The 22278-nt window shown below is 47.3% G+C and overlaps 1 protein-coding gene across 2 annotated transcripts in view; it reads left to right on the plus strand.

Annotated features, from left to right (window-relative positions):
• Positions 1-761: 761 nt before the first annotated feature.
• The window catches only part of SLC1A2 (solute carrier family 1 member 2), a 93913-nt gene continuing 72396 nt past the window's right edge, over positions 762-22278 (plus strand). For both annotated transcript variants that reach the window (XR_014693404.1, XM_084520365.1), the window contains exon 1: positions 762-915. Coding sequence is in view for 1 of the 2 variants with exons in the window: in XM_084520365.1 (XP_084376491.1) it covers positions 899-915 (17 nt within the window). In the remaining variant the exon portion in view is untranslated. The remainder of the gene's footprint in view (positions 916-22278) is intronic.

Genomic DNA, 22278 nt, shown 5'->3' on the forward strand with positions numbered 1-22278 from the left:
CCGGGACCCGTCTGCGAGCCGCGAAGCGACGCGGAGCATCCCCATCTCCGCCCGGCTGCAGGACCCCGACCGCCCCCCGGGGACAGACGGCACCCGGCAGCCCGGGGGTCCCGGCCTCCCCTCCCCGGGGTCCCCTCACCCTCAGGTAGGGCGGGGGGCTGCGGGTCGGGGCCGTGCAGGTGGGGCCGCGCCGCCGCCGCCTTCCCGTCAGGGGGCAGCACCGCACCGCCGCCGGGACCCGGGGCCGGGAATGGGGCCGGGAATGGGGCCGGGGGGAGTGGGGAGTGGGGCGTGAGGGGCTGGGGGCGGCTCCTTGGTGTCCCCCCCCCACGGCGGAGGGGAGCGGGGCAGGTAGCGGGCGGCGGCAGCGGGCGGTCCTCCCCCTGCGGGGGGCTCGCCGCCCCCTTCCCCTCGCCTCTCCCTCCCGCTTTAAAGGCGAGCTTGGGGGGGGCGTGGGGGGGGATTTGCGGGAGGCACGGCGGCGGTGATGTCAGCCCGAGCCTAAAATAGAGCGGGATAGGCTGCAAATCCACGGCGCGGGGGCTAAAGCCTTGCAATCCCGCCGCAGCCCGGCACCATGCCGCTGTGAAGTGCCCCCCCCCCGGCTCTCTCCCACTCGCACCCGCAGCCGGAGGACCCCGCCCGGCCCCCGCCAGGTGCCCGCAGCCCCTCTGCTGGGCGGCCCCCGGGGCACGGAGCCGGGGCGCGGAGCCCCCCCTGGGCGGGCGGCGGCGGCGGCGGCGGGGCGGGGGCTGCCGGTCGCTGGCGGATCCCCGAGGATTACCAGGAGCCGCTCGCCCCGTCCCGGAGGCTGCCGAGGGCCGCCCGCAGGGAGCGCAGCGCCCCGCTGCCCGCAGCCGTCCCGCGGGGCCCCCAGGAGCCGGGGGCTGCCGGCACCATGGCATCGGCGGACGGGTGAGGGGGACCCCGGGGCTGCTCTGGGGGGGAGGTGGGGGGCGAGGGGGGTCCCCCCAGCCGTGCCCCGGTGCCGGCTTCGTGCCTCGGCCTGCCCCGCAGAGGGAGATCTGGGGGGAAAAGGGAAGGGTTTGCGCTGTCAGCCGCCGGGAGGGGTTCGGGTTCCCTCCCCGCCGCTCCTTTGTTTAACCCCTGGGGGGCACGGCAGGCTCGGAGCACCTGCCGGGGAGAGCGAGCCGCTTGGATGGGAGAGGGGAGCCGCCTCCTAAAATAATACCAGCAATAGCAATAACCTGTGCTGCTAAAAGAAATGGGGAGCTGGCTTCCCCCCCCTTTCACCCCCCCGCCCGCCCGCCTCTGCAAAAGGCAACACGCAAATCCAACTTCTCGAGGAGTTTTGCAATTTTGCAGGTTTGTGCCAAACGCAGCGCTAGCGAGGGAAGTGCCGGGAAGGGCGAAGGGTTACACAAGAGGCTTTGAGGCAAGCCAGCCCTGTCCCAGTCCCACCACGGCCTCGTCCCCCTGTCCCCTGCCCTGTCCCCCTGGCAGAGACCTGTCCCCTGCCCCTCAGCATTGAGTCTCAGCTCACGTGGGGCTGGGGGCTTGCTGCTCTGCAGACTGGCTGGCAGTGTGCGAGGAAAGAAAAGGTTTCCTTGATCTCTGCTTGCCCTCTTCTAATAGTAGCTGGCATTAGGCTGCGTGTGGTGTGAGCCTCCCCTTTATCCCTGGCTGTTGTCAGGTTGGATCAGCGTGATCTGCTCTGGATGGGACTCTCTGAGGACAGAGTGCAAAAGGAAGCTGTGTTGATACTGCCGCTGCGTCTGGGGCTGGGAGGCTTGCTGAGCTGCTTTAAATAACCTAGCACATGGCCGGGGGGTGTGCACACAGGTGTCCCATCGCTGGGATGGCAAAAGGAACTTGCTCTCCGCAGAGCGGCCCGAGGACAGTTGGCTTGGGCCGAGGGGAAGGTTAGGAAGAGTTCGCTTTGGTTGCTTTAGGACAGGGACAGTCCCCAGGGCTGGCAGAGGGCAGGTCCGTGGGGCTCTTCTACCTCACAGAGTCACTAGCTCGCCGTTTGTCTTGCCCTCGCTAGGAATTTCTCCTCCAGATTTGTACATTCCTCTACTACTGGTAGCTGCTCAGCAGTTCAATCTACCCTGTAGCATTCCCATAACAATGCAATCACCCAGCTAGATGCTGTCAACGAATGCTTGGAGCCACAGGGCAGAGGCTCGGAGATGGAGGAAACCACCTGCGGCCGTATGGCTGCAGCTCCGTGTCCTCTGTCCCTTCTGTTCCCTCGGACCACCCCGACTTCTGCTCTTCTTGTAGTGCTCTGCTTGCTTAGAGTCATTAAGGTTGGAAAAGACCTCCAAGATCATCTGGTCCAACCGTAAAAAAAAATAGTAGAGCATTGCTCAGGCACAGAGGGCTTCCTTTCCTTCCATATGGAGGTGATCCAGGTGCAGAGGGGCTGGATCAGGGGCCACAGCAGTTAGCCAGGATGATGTCCATTACTTCCTACCCTAACAGAGCATTTGGCTTTGCACCGTGAGGGTCATAACTCTCAGTTAGTGCTGACTTGAGGCTTCTGCTGCAAGTGTTTAGAAATATTGCTTGCACATAAAGCATTCCCCTGCCCGAACAGGGAGGTGCAGAGGTGTCTGCTTGTTTCAGGCTGCTGGGGCAAGGGGGGATCTGCTGTGCAAGGCTTTAATAGGAAGAGACGTGATGAGAGGTGGCTGCAGCACAGGGATTTGTCAACTTCAGGGGCTTTAAATGTGTGCAGAAAGAGAGGCACTTTTCAAGGAAGCTACCTGAGCAGGTGGGCTGAAAAGGATGAATGCCACAAAAAGAAGGGCTTCGCTAGAGGTTTGGTTTTGCTTTCTGTATTGGATGGAGCTAAATTGTCAGCATGAGGAAAGAAGCAGAAAGGTTAGGCTTTGTTTTCAAACTTTTTAGGAAACTCACCTAGACAGAGACAAGCCAAAACTGCTTATTTGGTGCGTTTCTGCTGATGCTCAGTGATAGCTGAGGTAGGTGTGGAAAGCAAGCTGAGTGGAAAGCATTTCACTTGCCGGTCCCTTTTTGCCACTGAGAACCTCTTCCAAAACTGAACTGCCGCCTTTCCCTCCCCTCAGGTAAGAAGCTGAGGAGAGAGATCAGCTTTGCACGCTGGCATAAAGGTCAGCAAACTCGAGCCCTGTAAGGATCAGCAGGAAAAACGAATTCAGGACCAGGCAGATCTTGTTCAAGAAAGGCTTTCGTTGGCACCAGCACAGTGGAAGAAAGACAGGCAGCAGAAAGTGCCCATTGCTGCCAGCAGAGCAGTGTCTCAGGGACACGCGGGTACATGGAGAAACACCTGCTGGAGGTGGGGACAGGCTGCCTGCACTCCAGTGTAAGGTCTGGTGGCTCTTGCGATGTTCAAATAGACACCTTCGTTGAGGTTTATAGTATACGAAGTCATTATTTTGTAATGATATGTGCAAATGACCAACCGTGGTCATTTTCACAGCGTACAATTTCTCCTCTAACAGGGAAGTTTACATAAAAACTCCAAACTGGTGGTGTCAGGAGTATGATAAGGTATTTGGCAAAAAATAAGGCCCCCATGTATACACAGAGGAAGACAAATCTCTATTATGTTGTTAAAAAATAGTCTTAGAGCCAGGATTTGCTAGGAAAGCTTCCCTTGTCTGCACCTTTACAGTCTTTTTTTTTTTTTTTTTTTTTTCTTCCAATGTTTAAGTTGGATAAAGTTATCCATGTACAGAAATTTGCTGCCCAAAACTTTCTGTTCCAAGAAAGGAAAATGTAGACAACAGAAAACTTCAATCAGTTTAAAATGAAAAAAGGAAATGTCCCTCGTGCAGCATGGCAGAATCAGACCCAGGTGGCCTCTGTGTCCACCAGCTACTGGGGCTTCCACATGCCGAAGAATACTCTGGCTGCTACCTTGACTGTTAAGTCTTCTTTTCACAAAATCCTCCGATACCGATCTCATTACCAAGGTGGACTTTTGGTGCTTAGCTGGTGCTGGAAGCTGAAAATAGCGAGTCTGGGGAGGAAGAGCTGGAAGCAGTTCTTGATGTACTGCTCGGGGTTGCTGGTTTTTGTGCTCTCCATCTAAACCTCCTCTGCTGGCTGTGACTGCAGAGAGGATGCTCACAGATGTGGCCTTTTGGGCTGTGCCAGGATCACCTTTTGTGAGCCTCTAGCATGTTTCAGAGATCCAGCGATGTCAGTTCACGCTCAGCCTGTGGTGTCTGGCATAGCCTCAGTACGCACTAGGTTGAATGTATGGGGACTGACTTTCTGCTTTAGGATGGTTGAGCATTTAAGCCTTTCCTTTGCTTTTACAGGGTCTGAGAGGACCTAAAGGTTAGATGAGATTGCCCCTGACCCAGCTGGTTCCCATGCTTGTCTCCAGACCTTTGAGCAAAGGCCTGAATGCCTTGCTTCACCTGGGTTCCTTGTGGCTCTCCTTGCTCTCTGCAGCGTTACTGTTTCAGAAGGGAAATAATGCAATGCTTTGCTACAGGTTTTTAAATTACACTTGTGTATCTAGAGAGAGGTTTTAAATCTTAAATCAGCATGTGACTTTGTAACTGGGATATCAAACCTGGAATGTTCAAATTACTTTGTTTTCGCCTCCTTGAGTGATGCTCTTTTAATGCTCTAAAAACCCTGCGACATGTTTGTATTTTGTGTGCTTTCGGAGCGTGGGAGTTCCAGGTGTGAAGTTTGGGTCTGGATCAGTTCCTTTAAGAATGCAGCCACTAGGAGACACTGTCACTGCGTCTAGAGCAGAAGTTGAGGAGAGGCAGAGCAGGTGTCTGAGCGCTGGAGCTCAGCCCTCTGCGTGCAGGTAGCTCGCCCCCAGCTCCCAGCCAGCCTGGGCCCGCCGGGATGCCTCTGCCACCTTTTGGAGAGGGCAATGACGCAGATGTGGGCTCTACCACTGCCGGTAGTCTCAGTGCCCGGAACAGTCCCGGAGCAGGTTGGCATAGATGGCAGAGATGTTACCTTTATGCGTATGCAGGGCACAGGTACCTGGCAAGTGTGTATATGTACCCTGCTACTAAACAAATCCGGTGAAGTGGAGCGGTACGCTGAAATATCAGGATGTTTGGAAACACAGAAGTCTCTGGGTAATTGCTTAGCATCGTGGTTTGATTAGTGCGATAGTCGCAAGTGCTTCACAATTGTATGTACAATTAATGCAAGTGGTGTTTACGTTACATGGATTGGCGTGGAGGCAGGGCTCCCACTCTGTCTGGAGGAGCAGAGATGCTGCATGTCAGCTGCAGAGATCCCTGTCTTTGCTGTTATCGTTACCTCAGTTAACAGGCCAAGCAGCAGCCCAGCTGTGGGCTTTTCTTCCTCTCCCAGCCTGACTACTCCTACATCCTTCTACAGATGCTCTCTCTGCATCCCGGGTTTCACTGCCTCTGAAGTTACGGTTCCGCAGGCAGAAACGGAGTCTGCCTGCGCTACCTGCTCACAGAGCAACACGAATTCGGTCCCGATCAGGGAGGGGCATACGATTTGAGTTCTCTAAAATTAGCCACAGTACATCGCATGGAACTTACAAAGGTTTTTCACTAGCTGTGGAAAGATGATTGTTAGTCAATTCAAGATAAAGCTAACATGGGAGGCATAAATAGTAAGTACTTTACCCAGCATCAAGCCCTGTGGATGTGAGTTAACCTGTCAACAGTTTTTGAACAAATTTGATCCTTAAGAATGAATTTATTACGCTGGATTAGTGTTTTAGTCATGTGGCTGTAGTGGTTTTGGATGTTGGAGTAGAAGCCCTAAAGCCATTTGCTGCATCGTCAAGACAAAGCCCAAAAGGGAGATTGCCAACATATATTATACACCTAGCCTGGGGACAATGAAACACACCTTAGTGAGTCAGAAAAACTAGCTTTGCATTTCATGATAGGGTTCAGGCTCCTACATAGAGTGGGTTTTCAGGATCTGCCACAATATGTACACAAGCACACCCACAGATTTCTTGTCATCTGAATTTTCACTCTGTAATTTACCCACAAAACTCCTCTAAATGGAAACTTGGTGAAATGTGCTGGCACAAATGTTTAGATACTTCAGAGGATGAAATCCTCCAAGTGCTCTCGCTGTTATTTTTATGCAGATTTTGAACAGTACCAACTCAGGATGGAGACGTTTTACCCTATACTCTCTCAGACCTTTTGTGGGACAGATGGAGTGGATGTAGCCTATTAATTAGACATATCAGCTGTGGCTCTGACCTCATTTCACTGTTGCCGATTGCAAATCTCTCATCGATTTCAATGAAAGGGAATGAGGCTCCGCAGAAGATAACACACGTTCCTTAAAATTAACCTGATGACATGATAGTTCTCATGACCCCAACCTTCAGTTTGACCTTGAGCTATACTTTCAAAAAGAAGTCATCATCTAGACATTAACTCAGTTTTTGTAGGAACCCAGACACTTATGTAAAGGTGCAAATACTAAAATGCTTCTTAAGAAGCCTATAGTGCTTATTCATTCTAAACTTTTTGAAAAAAAAAAAAAAAAAAAAAAAACAGATTAGGGAATTGGATTAGATATAAAAGGCTGTATAGATAGCAGTTCCTGAAAAAAATGGATAAAGTTTTCAACAGTCTTGGCTTACCATAGCGTTTCATGAGATGAATAAATACATACACACCCCCTTCCCGTGAACATACGCTGAGATGTTTGTGTATAACACCCTAAGAATTCACCTGATGAAGCAGTTCTGTGTTTCTATACTAACAAGTTACCGCATTTAATTTTCTTTTTGATCTTAGCATTTCCCCTTGATCTACAGTCTGTCCTAACCAAGAATAGTGATAACTAAATCTATGAACGATATTCAAAGGGTCAGATTTTTTCAGCTAAAAACTACTGCCATAAAACCTCTGCTCTGCTCCACCTGCACAGATATCCATTCCTTCCAGTAGTGACCCTGACCAGCAGTCACCGAATGCTTAATTTCAGTAGGTAGGGGAAGTTCACCTGGAAAGCCTGATATTTTGTGAAGTGCCATTACTGGAAATAGCCACCTCGGTGTTCCTGACAATCAGAGATTTTAAATCACGTTGGAGACCTCAGATTTTTCAATGCCTGCTTGCCCAATTTGACATTGATAGAGCTAGTTTTGCTCCGTGAATCATCTGTTCCTTGGCTTAAGTTGTGAAATACTGTATTTTATAGCTTATACCTCATGACATAGATAATAAAGGACATTTTTAGAAGACTTAAAATAGCTAGTACTACTTTTGTTTCTTCTTCTGGCATGCACAGGCGTTCAAGTTTCAACAACTTCCTTAGGTGTACTGAGCAGGAGGAAGTGAGAATATAAAGCTGATCAGCAAAACGAGCACTTTTGTAAGAGGTGAGGCATGGACAAAGTAAGTGCATAGGCAGTGGGAGCAAATGCTGTTCCCTCAAAAGTGCAAATACAGCTTTTAAACCACCGTGCCCTATGCATTGATCATCTTTCCATGGGGTCTCAAATGAGTTCAGGTGTGAACCTGTCAGGATTTACCACGTTGCTCAGATCAGGTTACTGCGGTGTGTATGCGTGAGGGCCAAGCCTGTGGGTCTTCAGACAATGGTTGTTTTCAGCTGATGCAACAATCTGGAGAAAGCTCTGGGACTGCCTTTGGGTAGGGTGGCATCACTTAGGGTGCAGCCGGTCAAGTTGTGCAGGAGCCCTTCCCTGTCTGCAGGCTGCACCCCCTGCTAGAAGGTGGGCAGGAGCCCCGGGCTGTCAGTCGAGGGCATCTTGTGAAGAGCACCCACCCTCTGTGCGAGTCCCCAGCACTTTGTGGAAGGTGCAGGTCCATGCCCATGGGGCACGTGCTGGGTCCTTCCTGGCACACATGGCGGTGCGAAAGGCGCAGTGCTAGCAAGTGCGCCTTCATCTTTGGTGCCTTCTCATTTAATGCCTTCTCATTTTCCGTGAGATTTAATTCTCTCCCCCAGACCGATGTGTTGCAATACCTGCTATTTAGAACAATTAAGAATATGAGTTCTTTAAAACACTGGATGGGTCTGTCAAATCCATCATCTCTGCTATTGTCCATCTGCTAATGAAAACCCTGCTTTTGCCAAGTCAGTACAATATCTGACACTTTTAGCCTCCAGCCCTTTAAGTTAAAATGCTGTTTCCACAGGCATGAGAGCAATAAAAATGAGTGTGCTTTTATATATTTAATCCTACTTCTATATTAATTTCAAAGCCTCTCAGTGTACTTAAAGCTTTAAGACAATTAGCTGCAGTGTATGTCTCAGTGCTTGGGAAAGATAACAGACTAGGTTCAAAGATCGTATTTTATAATTTTTATATAGAACATATTTGATCTCGTATTAAGCAATTCCAAATTGGGGACCCTTAAAAGGAAGGTCAAAAAAAGAACCAAAGCATAAAAGCATTAAGAAACACTCCTGCTAATTACAGGCTAATTACAGGCGTCCTTAGGAGAACAGCGTGAAATTCACAAAAATGCAGTACTTCAGGTTCACTGAAATACCCGAGAAATCAAATTCATTGTAGTGTTTTACAGAAAAGAAGGTGGAAAGGGAATTTAAAAATTAAAAGTGTTTAATTTTTACTTTTCAAATATAAATGCTCAGTTTCAGCTTTTGAAATGTTTGAGATTTCAAAATTCCTACTTCACACCTATTTTTCAATTGGAAAAAAATGGAATAAAAAAAGAAAGACTAAAACGAAATGACGGGAGACTCCAGTACAAAGGAAAACACACCACTGTGTATTAAGGAAGCATTTTGGGTTGACCAAAACAGCGTTTGTCCTCTTTTCTTTTCTTTTTTTTTTTTTTTTTTTTTTTAAACTTTCACTGGCAAACTCAAAATATATGCTGTTAAGTGTGACTGCAACTGATCTTTTCCTTGATATATATGTTTTTAAAATATAACCACCAAGTCAAAAATCAGTAATTTCTCTAGGCTGCTTTCTGCTCTGTATCCTTTCTTACTATTTTTTTCAACACACAAGTAAAATAGTGGTTTATTACTTTAGGCATTTAAATTTATATACGTATAGAGTTGTGAGATTTTACGCGTCATCATTCCATTTCAGATATTGTCTCCTTTCTGCAACATTTTTATTTACCAGACTTTGCTGCTGTTTCTGTCATATTGATGTGCTTTGATTCCACCTCTTGCATACATTTTGACTTTCTCTTTTACCTTTAGAATTTGGACCAATTCCTATACTTTCAACCATTTCTGTTGTCATTCTTTTATTTCTAGTCCTTCATGGCTTCTGTTTTGTCTTTTTCATAGTACTTCTCTGTGCTGGTCAGTAGCCACTGAAGGTTCACTTAAGTTCTCTGTGAAGACAGCCAGTTGAGGAGAAGTTTTGACAGGTCTCAGTGCTTCAACACTATTCTGTTTAGTTTGGAGTGAAAGGTTTCTTTTTCTCTGGAAGCGTACAAAGGCATATCTGATTCTGGCTTCAGCTGGTTCACTTGTTTTTCTTCCAAAATTGCCAGGGTGTTTTGAACCTTTAATGTGTCAATCGCAGAAACTGTTAGTATATTTTGTGGTGCTGATTTTCACAGCTGCGGGTTTGTGGTGTTGGTTGCTGATGCTGGTTGCCGTAATGCAGGTAACCAGCACAGGAGATACCTGCTCTGACCTGCTTGTCTCTGCTGGGTGGGCAGGATGCAGCTTTCGTTACCGAAGTCAGGGTCCTGGAGCTTCATCTAGGAATCGATCTTTTTCTTCTTACATCTGTACATCTATTTGTACGTCTACCTCAGGGAAGACCAGTAAGCAGGTCTAAGGGGAGCGATAAGTACATCACCTGCTAGTTCACATTTCTTTGTGAACCAGGTTAGTCTCTTTTAGCTCTGCTGACAAAGCTGTGCTTCAAACCTGTGAGTGACTGCACCTCTGATTTACCTGTGGCCTCCTCAAGATGTACTGTGTGGCTTCCAGGCCCATGGACTTTGTTTCCCCTGAGGCAGGAACCCCTGGTGCTCGCCTTTCCAACCACTCATTGCACATTTCTCCTGTAATTCTCTTGGATCTTGGAGATTTGCTCTCTCACGGGGACTGCAACAGAGATCACAGGTAAACAAGTCACGCGCATGGCTTAGCTTCTGACGCACTACCCACTGTTGGCAGGGGGTGTCTGGCACATGCTGCACGTGAACTTGTTCATTCCTGCTCCCATGGGAGGGTCTTTGGGCAAGTGGGTCTCATGCAGCACCCTCCTAGAGACTCCTAGACTGTTGCCTCAGGTACATCTTTCCAACCTGGAGGAGCAACACTATCAGGGAACGGTTTTGAAACTGAAGGTGGTGTAACTGCTTTAGCCCAGTACTGTATCCAGGCTAATGATAGCCTCTTAGCTAGGCTAATTAGCTTGAGTGCAGCAGAGAGTTAGTATGGATGTCCTGGGCTAGCACGGAGGAAGACATGGTTACCTTTCACGCCCCAGGTCAGGTCCACACAGAGCCTGAAAGCCTGTTTCTCAACAGGCTTCTCAGTCCGAGGAAAAAAGGTCGACATTCTGTCTTCAAGAGTATGAAAATGATGGCCAGCTCTTGTGATTATTCACTACCAGCCATCTAGGACTGTGGCTTCCTTAATGTATAAAAATGCCAGCATATATGTAACACTTATCTGGGAATATGGGAATGTATTGGAGGGTCTCCAGAGCTCCTTTCCAACCATAGTTATTCTGCATTTCTGTATACTGCAAATAAACAGCATACAGCTGTCTCCATGCAGTGCCTTCGTATCTCAGTTTTTGGATGTGGCTGTGATGCCATATACTGCTGGCATACCATATCATACTCTGTACACTACTTCCATGTCCCTGAGCTTTCAGGAGATCGGCTATGCCTACATGAATAAGTAGTTGAGCCCAACAGGAACAGCTGGTCCTGGTTAAGTCCACGCTACAGTGGTTAGTGTGTGGAATGCCGTTGGTGTGCTACTGGAGTGCATTTTCTGGTGTAACTGCATCCAAAACCAATTCAGTGCGTCTGCCCCAGCGCAGTTCTGCGATGCGAGCCGCAGTGCAGCAGGTGGGCACCATCAGGAAATTCACTCCAGAAGCTCACACCTGGTTCAGACTAAACTGCTAGTGTAGGTTTGTCCTCAGCCGGTTACTGAGACTCCTCAGGTAAGTGCTCCCTGCTGGGCAAGTTCCTGGTGGCCTCCTGTGACCTGCTGGGTGCACACACAGAACCATAGAATAGAATCACTGAATCATTACGGTTAGAAAAGATCTTCAGGATCATCTTGTCCAACCATCGCCCTACTACCAATCTTGCCCACTAAACCACGTCCCTAAGCACCAGGTCCAACCTTTCCTTGAACACCCCCAGGGACGGTGATGCCATCACTTCCCTGGGCAACCTGCTCCAACGCCTGACTACTCTTTCTGAGAAGAAATGTCTCCTAATTTCCAACCTGAACCTCCCCTGGCTCTACTTGAGGCCATTTCTTCTTGTCCTATCACTAGTTATCTGCTAGAAGAGGCTGACCCCCAGCTCCCCACCTCTTCCTTTCAGGTGGTTGTAGAGAGCAATAAGGTCTCCCCTGAGCCTTCTCTTCTCCAGACTAAACACCCCCAGTTCCCTCAGCTGCCCCTCACAGAACTTGTGCTCCAGGCTTCGTGGCCCTTCTCTGGGCATGCTCCATGGTCTGGGTGTCCTTGTACTGCGAGGCCAACGTGTGTGCAGGCAGCGCTACCACTGCCGTGGCCATGACCCCGAGCCACTGCTGTGGCCCGTGGAGATGCTGGGGTACGCGAGCTGCCCCCAAGCAGCACGTGGAGCACTGGCTGGGGCGGGCATGGCCCATGGCCTGTCACACAGGTGGTGTCCTCTGCCAGGTCATGGCAAGAGTGCTGAGGGCTCCGGGTCCCTTCCAGTGGCAGAAGCACAAGCTTCCGAGTTTACTACGGTCATAGTACGCTTCCCTTGAGGCAGAAAGCAGTCTTTTAATGAAGCATCTGGCCCCTTGGCCGTGTAAGAACTGCTCTTCCTATAGCAGCCGAGAAAAGGTTTGCCTCTACGAGTGCACGTGGATAAAACACATGGCACTCGCACCCAGGCGTGCATATGGGAACTAATTAACACCTGGCTGCTATTTATAGCACAGCAATCTAGGACAGGGAGCGAGAAACCAGTCCGAGTCCCTCGCCCGCCATTTTAGGGGCTGCGAGGCGGGCGGCTGGCACTGCCCCGCGGCCGGAGGCATTCCCCCTGCGGGCTCCTGACCGACACCAGGGCGCCTCTGCCGGCGCCCTCCCGTGCCGCAGGGCTCGCCGCGGCCCCCGGGGACTGAGCTTGGACCCCGGGGGCTGAGGGGCCGCCCCCGGCTCCCCCGCGGCCGGGCCGGGTGTCCCGGAGCCCGCATGGCCGCGGCCCGACAGGGGGCGGCCGAGGGCAGCGCTGGCGGCCGGCGGGGAGCGCCGTGCTCCGGGCCCGCTGCTGGAGCTCCCCGGGGGCCTGCCTCTGATTTTTAACCACGTTTAAGCAGTTAACCACGCTTTGGCCTCGCAGTGAGAGTAGGAGTATGGTGGAGCCTGAAACCAGCTCGGTTTGTAGGTGTTAGCCTGCTCACCAGCCTACAGAGAAACGCTTCTAACCAGAACAGCAGTGGGGCTAGTGAATCTGGACGTGCTGTCTAAATCAGGAGAAAAGAATGCGTTTTTCTGTCATAAGGGAATGGTTAGGATGTAGTCATAGAAAGGCTTGAATGCCAAGATCTTCATTCCTATGCATTTTTGAGCTTCAGGCTGCCCCCAAAACGTCTTGTGGAGCCAGCATATGTAGCCCATAACAATAAAAACATGAAGAACAATAATATTACATCAGTGAGATTTTCCCCTGTGTCTGGAGCACTTGATCCAGATTTCATATGCTTTGATCTGTATGACTGATTTTCTAAAGCACACAGCTCTATAGCATGCTATTCAGCCTGTGCACGAAAACGGTTCATTCATAGACTCCTAGACAAATTGGTGTAATGACAGTATGTGACCGAACATAGAAAGTCCTCGTTTGAAAGCTGGTCAGGAGCCGATGACAGGGACCAGTCAGAATGGGACATGAATTGGACAGGCACAGCAAACAGGAGCAACAAAGTCAGGAGGTCAGACTCAGCCCCGAGGCTGAGAATCGAAAAGGAGGGGGACAAATTAATTCCCGTCTTGTACCTGCGTGTTCATGCCTTGCAATTACCCTGGGGTCAGCAGCGACGATGTATCATCCTCCAAGTGAAGTATTTCCATAATTTTAGACACCATAAGGAAATCACGGTAGCTGTCATATACTGTTTCTTCATTATTTTGAAGGGGCAGAGAAAAGAAAGGGAAGGAGGATTTTAACTTCCACCCAGTTTCCCTGCTATTTATACTCAAGAAAAACTATAGTTTTTATAGTTTTGGCAACCGCTCTTCTCACCCGTGGCACATCGAGAGTGGCCACAAGGAGGTGTTGTTTTTCCAAGCCGTGTATTAGTAATCCTGTGATACCAGAATGCCTAAGAGGCGCCTTTTGGGGCTAAAATATGTCCTGAAAGATAAATGTCTCCTAATTTATCTTCTTGTCTAAACAGAGGAATCAGAGACAGCCTGGAAGTAATGTGTTCTTGTCTTTATAGATGGAGAACCAAGGTGTAAGGTATGCTCGCTGTTACACAGGATCTGTGACTGTGGACAGAAGTGAGTTAAGTTGTCCTGTCTCAGTAGCCAGTCAGGTAACACAAAACTCTCTGTTTTCCACACTTGTCATCCCAGGTGATGTTGGTTGTCCCTTGGCTGCCTGACCAGAGCAGAGGGAAGCCAGGTGAGGGGTTGAATTTACTTTGTGTGGACCTGTAGTGGCTTCCTTGTTCTTGCAAAAAGAAAATATCAGGATGTTTTCAGATTTATTGAATCACTTGAGAAAGCTTAGGGTTCCACTTTTGCTTTCTCTCATTTTTTTTTTTCCATGAAGCTTAAAATATCTGAAAACCTGACAACAACTTATTTATTTTTAGAGTCAGACCACGTTTCTCAGAACTTCTGTTTCTGGCACTGTTGTGGAACTGATGCATTTATTAACAGTGGCTGATTTGTAAAATTAGGCTTTTAGGCACCAGAAAATGCATACCTGAAGAACAGATAGGACATTGCCCAGTGATGGGAAATAGACTAGTGCCAGCTGTGCACCGAAGGCCGGAATGGAAAGATCCTTCTTGGCAGATGACCAGCATATCACCATTCACAAACTTGCCACTCACTGTTTGTTTTATGGACTACTACAAAAGAATACTCAGGAAATGGAAAGTCACAACCTGTCTGAAGCCTCTTTAACACTTTAACTTAAGTTTCTTTAACACTTTTTGGTGTAATGTGTCATGTTTCTCATGGTTCTTTCTCATTCGTTTTCTCTCTTGACATAACTTCAGATTCTGCCTAGCAAGACAGAATAGCAAGAGAAAGAAAAAAAAATTAGTCTATCCGTTGAATAAGCAATTAGGTAAGCAAGATAACATCCCAGTAATCCATTTTTTTTTCATGACAAAACACAAAAGAAGAATGGAATAGTTCATTTTCTTGACATCATTCATAAACAATTGTTGAATTGAGGGTGTTTCTTGTTTAAAGAATACATTCACACATCTGATGAGCCAGGGAAGACATTTTTACTTATGGACACATACTGTAAGAAATACATGCTAACATGCAGTCACTCGTCTGGCCAAGTGGTCAAGTTGAAATCTGTCTCTAGGACATAACTGAGAAACGTGGCATAATTTTAAATTGCTCCATTTGATTTACTGAAAAAAAAAAAAAAAAAAACAAAATAAAATAAACCAGAGATGGCACAGCTATCATTTGGTTTGTCTGTGGATAGTTAGAAAAATTACAGTAAATGCCCACTGTAAAAGCAGTTATGGTAAGTTGACTTGGCTGTTTTGTTGGATAATACTAATTCTGATTTCACATAAAAAATCCACATCAAAAAAAATCAACCCACAGCTCAGTAGAGGACCATGACCAATGACTTCCCCAGCAGGGAGAGAGGCCCCTTGGTCTCATTGTTCCACACTGGTCACAGCAGTTACTGCTTTGCATTTCTATCTAGGTTCCATATCACTGACACCACTGAAATACCTTCCAATGGCTTTCAGATCAATGCACGAGTCTATGTGCTATATGAAGATCATAGAACAATGTGTAAGTTTTGTTTAAAATGCATCCTTCCAGGTCAATGGAATCATACATTAGGTGTTTTCATGTGGGAAAATGAAAAATTAGAAGTTAACGTTTCATGGTCTACTTAGTATTTGCCCCTACTGACATCCACCTAAGTAACACTTCTGTTATCACAGAATCACAGAATTTCTAGGTTGGAAGAGACCTCAAGATCATTGAGTCCAACTTCTGACCTAACACTAACAGTCCTCCACTAAACCATATCCCTAAGCTCTACATCTAAATGTCTTTTAAAGACCTCCAGGGATGATGACTCCACGTTAAGTGCTTTCTTGCTTTTTTTTTTTTTTATTTCCTTTTTTTAATCACTGATCCACATCCCACATGGGAATTTTCTCCACCTTCTTCAGTGCCAGTCTGGATGAAGCTCATGCTGGAGACCCTGTATGCCCTGCTCTGTGACAGTCCCCCCCCCAGCAGGCTCAGGAAGCAGTCTCTCTTGTGAGCATGCATCTTCTCAGCATCTGTGAGTGCAGAGAGCCACATTCTTGTGGGTGTCAGTGTTCATGTGCAGTGTCCCACAGGTTTGTCCGTACAGACATCTCACATACCTTAAACCTGACAATTTTTCACTCTCAGTTTTTTGAACAGACCAAAGGAGGATTTAACAATTCTGCCTACCCACTCTATTCTGTTTGGACTATAAACCTCTGTTGATAAACAGTGGAAATAATCTCAGATTTTCTTACCACGTTTTTTCTTCAGTCCAGTGGCAATGGTTAGTCAGGTGAACAAGAATCAGACTTGATAGCTGTTGGGACTCATTCATGATCCAATTTTTTGTTGTAAAGGAAGCGGGGGAAAGCTGGGCATTGTAGGATTTTCACAGTGCTGTACAAATACTTGTTTTAATAGGTGAAAGGTAGATATTTTGCCCAATTGACACTTTTTTGATGCTTACTCATTGCAAGAATGAATGCAAGTTAATTACAAAAGAATGTGAGGAAGGTGGTACAGTTTTAATTGCAGCTTTCCTGGCCAACTGTGCATAGCTTGTTTGGGTTTGTCAGTACAGACTGTCCTGTCTATTTGCCCATATTCTGACAATTGTTTCTCCTCAGTTAAAATAAAGGAAATTTTTATTTCAGGCTTAGTCTTTTTTCAGTGCAATTGTTACCTCTGTGGCTGGCGGTATTGTCAGTGGAGTGTGCTGGACTTTGCCCGAGTGCGGACTTCCATAGGATACGTGCTATGCCGCATGCATTCATTCTGGTGCTTTGCTGGATTTTCTGTTGATCTGAAAGTCTTTCTTTGGGAGTCCTTTGCAGCAACTCACAAACATGCTCACACTTGGTCTGGAAATGTATGGGCCTGCCTTCTGTGAAGCAAGCTATCTGGCTAATTGGCAGCGTGCTAGCTACTCTGCTCATTCCTCCTGCAGGTAGGCTTGCCCCAAAGCAAACGTGGGGTACCTGCCTCTACCTTGAAAGCGTAGAATAGGCAGCATGGTGTATACTCGTACCTTTGTCTGCACCACAGTAGGTTCCAGAGTTGGAAAGGTTTTGCTGTCCTAAAAATCACATCTTCTTTCCATCCACCTCATGTTTTGTGAGCTTTCTTTTCTGTGGCCACACTGTGAGCCCGACTGCCCGGCCGAGCCAGGAGATGGCGTTGAAGAATTGACTCCGACTCTGCTCCTTTCTGCCTACCAGTCGGTAGCACACCAGGCACTCTGCAAGTTTGAGCCTGGCAGCTAATAAAACCGCTGGATTTTATGCACAAAACAAATTTGACTCATGGTCTTACTTATCTTAGAAATGTAATTCAGCTGTGTCAGAGCAACAGGCCTTTGCTTGTTGCAGGCTTTGCCTTGTTCCCTCTGTGGTGTAACCTCATGCTGTGGGTGTGAGTGGAGCAGGACGGGGGCCTGGAGCTGCTCCCCCCCAGTCGTGGGACACTCGTGGACACAAGTGGCATGCGATGGCATGGACACCATAGCAGGCAGAGCTCACAAACACTGGTGTGAAGGGCAGACAAATTCCTGGTTCTCCCAGCACCATGCCTTTTGCTGGCAGCGAGTGCTGCCACCCCATAATAAGTCACTGCAAGGACGCAACAGGGCTGCATGGGAGGGTGTAATTAGCACTAAATAAAGATGGCTTGGGAAAACCTAAGCAAGCCAAGTAGACACTTCCCTAATGAGGCTGTCAGGGAAGTGCTCACAGATGGTAAGTTTTATGAAATGCCATAAATAGGCTAATGAAACTGTTTAAGAATACACTGACAATGCCATTTCCAAGCAGCAGTCGTGGAGTCGCATTTTTTCCTGCCATAGAAAAATACAAATCTGGAATTCAATTCTGCCAGCGGATGGACAGCAAAGATGTGCTGTGTTAAAAAAGCAGAATTCACAACATTCAGATCTGCTTCGTAATATGCATCATGACATACTTTTAACATTACGGCTGTGATTTTCTTCTGGGGCTCCCCAAAGCGGAAGAGAAAAGGGAGTGGTGATTTATATCATCAAACCCAGCTAATAACATTTTTTAAAGTAGAAAAAGATCCATCTCTGCTCCTCCCTGAGCATTTGCTTAATGCTGCTGTAGCTGGCTTTGGAGTAATGTACTGGAAAAACTCAAATGGGGGACATGCAGGTGGACGCTTGAGCTACAGAAGGAGCTGGGCTTGGTTGGAAATGGATTTAGGAGAATTGTAATGTTGTTACTGCCCTTTCATATGGCTTGGCTCAAGATGCAGATGTTGCTGGCGTGCTCTGGGCTGGAGGGATGTGAGGCAGCTCTGGTCGAGGGGAGCTGTGTGCCTGCAGTAGCAGTGAGCTAGCGCACCTTGTCTGTTGGCTGTGTTTGGGATCGTGCTAACCCTGCCGGTCAGCCCGAGCAGAGGGAGTTTGTTTCTGCATGTTGTGTGCCATTTGGGCATGGGAATTCAGCATCATGGTGCGTCAGCCAGGCTGCAGGCTGACCCCAAAGTCACTTACCCTGGTTAAGCAGGAAGAGCACAGTTGTAGGGCTGGGATCTGAGCTCCTCCAGGTCTCCAGGCAAGAACCTGAACTGAATGACCAGCTCTCCAAGAGCACCCTTTTTCTAGGGAAATAAAACCCTTTGTAGAGAATTAGATACAGTTCTTAAAGCCATTCTTACAGTGCTGTTAATGTGGACACTCCTATTCCAGCACAACGTAAAAGAATAGAATGAACTTTGTCACCTGCTAGCCTCCTCTCACTGCCACCTTACAGCTCATCACAAATACGTGCATACCGAGCATCTCTTTCCCTCTTTGTTTGCCTTTCAGAGCTTAGTCATAGGCAGTTTCTCTGAAATTATTTTTCCTTTCCTTTGTTTTTAATCTGAACCGTAATTACGTGATGGTTTCACTTCACATTAGCATGCTCTTTGCCTACTGTAGGTCAGAGTGAACTCCGTGCTGAAGAAGGGAGCTGAATGAGCAGCCCAGGACAGATTTCAGTCGGTTTTTGTCCATGGGTAGGAAGGCCTCAGCGCTGCCTCAGTACGGCCTTGCGGAGGCTTCCCAACACTCACCCGCACATCTGTGTGTGTCTGAAAAATCTCATCCCGTCTCTTGCAGGGAGCGAATCCAGTCCCAGCAGGCAATTTATCCTCTGGCTTCTCCCCGCTGAGTCTACCACAAGTAATGTGTTCGTGGTTTGTGGGCCTGCTCCCTAGGAACCGAAATCACTTGCCCCACATCCATCACAGGGCTGCCGTTAGCGGTTGCGCCTCTGGTCACAGCCAAGCCGGGCTGGCCAGGGTCCAGAGGTGAGCCCAGCTCCCCTCCCCTGGGCATCCTGCAACACCAACACCCTCCGCTACGTAAAACTTGCTCTGCCTCTCCCAAAATAAAACTCCTTGCGGTATTACACAGTGCTGTTGCTACATCCATCATGCAGGAGTGGCTCTGCTAGGCAAGCAAGGCTGCATACATGTGTGCAGCTCACGCAACGGTGAATTATGTGTTGCTAATAATAATCATGGCTTCATGCTGGTGAAAAACAGCCCAAGCTCCAAGACCCTCCTTCTGAAGTCATGGGCAGCAGCATGAAACAACCCGTGTATCTGACACTGCTCCTCCAGGCTTACTTGGAGCTGAAAATGCGGATTTTCATGGCCAGAGGGCACAGACCAGGGCCGATGCAACGCTGTGGAGGGCTGCTGTGTGTGTGTGCATGGGCACACACAACTGGTGTGTTGTGTCTGTTAGAGCAAATTGATCCCGTTATAGTGTGGCCAACTACTCCCCAGTGCAGCAAGAAAGAAAATGGAAATGAAGAATATTGATTGTGACTTCCCCTCAGCCAGGAGACCTTGCAGACAGTGAGCTATATTTTCTGCTCGTGCTCGCTGGTCATCACTCTGCTGGCTTCAGTGCGGGTCTGTCAATTTGCATCAGCAGAGGTTTGACCTTCCACTTGCCTGAAATTTATAGGGACAATGCATCGCTCAGTCAGTCGCAGACTGCGTGTTTTATGGAGCAGCCATCACCTTTCATGTAGACACATCTACCCTTTGTCAAGACACGCACCGTTCGTGTTCAAAGAAGCCCAAGTATGTTTTTATGAATAGAGATCTTAGGAATTGCTATGGCAACCTAATGCTGTCATTCAGGAGTAAATTATTAATGCTTTTCAGCAGCAGAAAATTGAAAATCCAATTCCTTATGGCTGTGCATCGTGGTATCATGTTTTATTATGAAAATACTGCAGGACTTGTGTAGCTCTGGGAGTTCACAGTGCAATATGTAAGCCAGAAGATTTTTTTCCTTTTCTTTATATATTTTTCCTGGAGCTTTGTCATCTACTCTCAATCTTTAAGCAGCTCTAGCAGTTCATTTAACCATTACCTGACAGGCAGAATAGGTTGTGTTTAAAGGGGAATCTTTTCCTCTGAGCTTCAAAATTGGAACCCCAAACTCTCACTTGTTATAAATTTTATACAGAAAATGCCTCCTGACATTTAATATATTACTATTTTAAATTAGAATCTGGGTGGTAGCTATAAAAATCAAAACTGAGGAAAAAAATGTGTATGTTGCTTGCTATTTTTTTCGTACAGCTTTTCTATACAGAAATAGCATGGTTGTAAAAATATTGCAGAAGATTTTAAGTTTTTTTATACATTCAGTAATCAACAAACTTTTTTTTTTTTTTTTTTCCAAACTAATGCACACTTAAGTAAAGAGTGGAGTGTTTAATTTTCTAAGAAAATTATAGCTAAATTGATGAGCTGTGAAGTTCTGGTTCTGCTCTTTTTAATAAGAATTTTAGTAAAGGATTTCCTTGCTCAGATCCTCCCCCAAAACATATTTCAAACATTTTCTTTTGCAAAATTTCCTGGAAGTTCTTCCTAGGGTGTAGTATGAAAAATGTCATGAGGATAAGAAAGCAGATCGCATGGAAATGAAACACGCTGGTGGCATGACTTGAGGGCAGACCTTTGCCCAACATTAATATCACGAGCAATGTGTGCTTCTGTGTGTTAATATTGCCGAAGGTGGCAGCTGTTCTGGTAAGGGTCAGACAACTCCTTCAAGCTTACAAAACCGGTTAACTGGTTGTTTACTTCTTGAAAGGGCTCTGAGTAACTGCTCTTGTAGGATCTTACATTACTGCTTTAAAACTACTTAAAATATGATCCTCCTTATCACATTTCTCATGAATGTACAATTGGTTTTCTTAACAAATACGCTACAGAGGAAATCTGGTAGACGTCGTTATTCTCAAAAAATACTGGAGAAATGCGATCCTACACTCATTTGCTGAAATAACTAGATAACTGAGTGACTACCAGTCACGTCATAAATTCTCCCACCTCGAGGTAATGTGTCTCCCATCTGGGCTGTCCCAGCTAGGCAAGTGTCGGTGTTAGCTCTGGAAAGGGAGGTGTGTGAGTCTTTCACTGGGCTGCTGTTCCTGGCTGGAGACAGTCTTTTCTTTCAAAAATTGGTAACTGGAGTATGGTGCCATGTGTAGCTCCACCTTCGTTCGTTGGGAGTAGGGACTTGTGACTCTGGGATGAATTTGGAGCTTGCTGTGGTGTAGTCAGTGGGGGTCTCCTCCTTCCAAGCCCAGCTCTCCCTGCTGGGATGGCTGGTATATCCAGGTGTTACTGCATGCTGATAATTGTAGTTATCTTTATTAATGCTGATTTTTCCACTGCTCTTCTCCTCCTCTCTTCACGCTCCAGCTAGGCTTTGATATGCAGGATTGAGGCCAAAGGCAGGTTTTGTGTGCAGGGTTTGAAATACAAAGCTGATGGTCTAGGGCAGATACTATAACCTCATTAGCCATGCAGACACAAGCTGCATCTGCCTGGCTGTCCATCACAGGCCCTTAATGAGTCCTTGGGAAAAAAGATAAAACCAGGAAATCAGAGCTGTAAGATGCCCTGCTTTGCAGAGACACCTGGCAGGTGCCTTGATCGTTTCTGGGAAAAAGCAATAAAATGAAGAGTAGGCAGCTTTTTATTTATTTATTTTATTATTTTTTTTTATTTTTTTTTACCGGCTGTTCCAGCTCAGATCACACTTCAGTGCAGCTTTGTAGAAGCAAATGTGTGATCCCATTTCAGAGGAGATGGTGGACTTCAATCAGTCAGAGAAGCTGGGAGCAGGTCAGGCCAAACAACTGACCTCAGATGAGCGGCAGCACAGCAGGCTTCTTGGGGAAACTTGAAGTTCAAAGCACAGATTCTTGCTTTTTGTCAGGTTTTTGTTAGAAGAAAGTTTTCTGTACTAGGCCACTGTAATCAGACGGAAAAGCAAGGCCAGCCTTTACTTTTATTGCCATGGGAAGGAGAAGCAGTGATTTTGGGTGAAATTGTTAGGAAGTTGCATGTGTTTGTGTGAGGACATTCTTCTGCTGGGCACTGAGCTGAGGTGCACTGCTGCTGGTTGAGTTAACTGTTGGTATCATAAAGAAAAGAAGGAAATTAATTTGCTTGGTCCTCGTGAGATATAATTAGGAATATTCAGATGAAAATAAACAGGGGAAAAATGATCTTGAATTTACTGAAAAAAAAAATGATCCAAATGTATGCGTGTATTTATGCATTAATGGCAAGGTTCATTAGACTAATGCATAGATTCTCAGGGGAAGTCATGGAAGATAAATTCC

The sequence above is a fragment of the Aythya ferina genome (assembly GCF_964211825.1).
Source record: "Aythya ferina genome assembly, chromosome: 5".
In the NCBI taxonomy this organism is placed as follows: domain Eukaryota; kingdom Metazoa; phylum Chordata; class Aves; order Anseriformes; family Anatidae; genus Aythya; species Aythya ferina.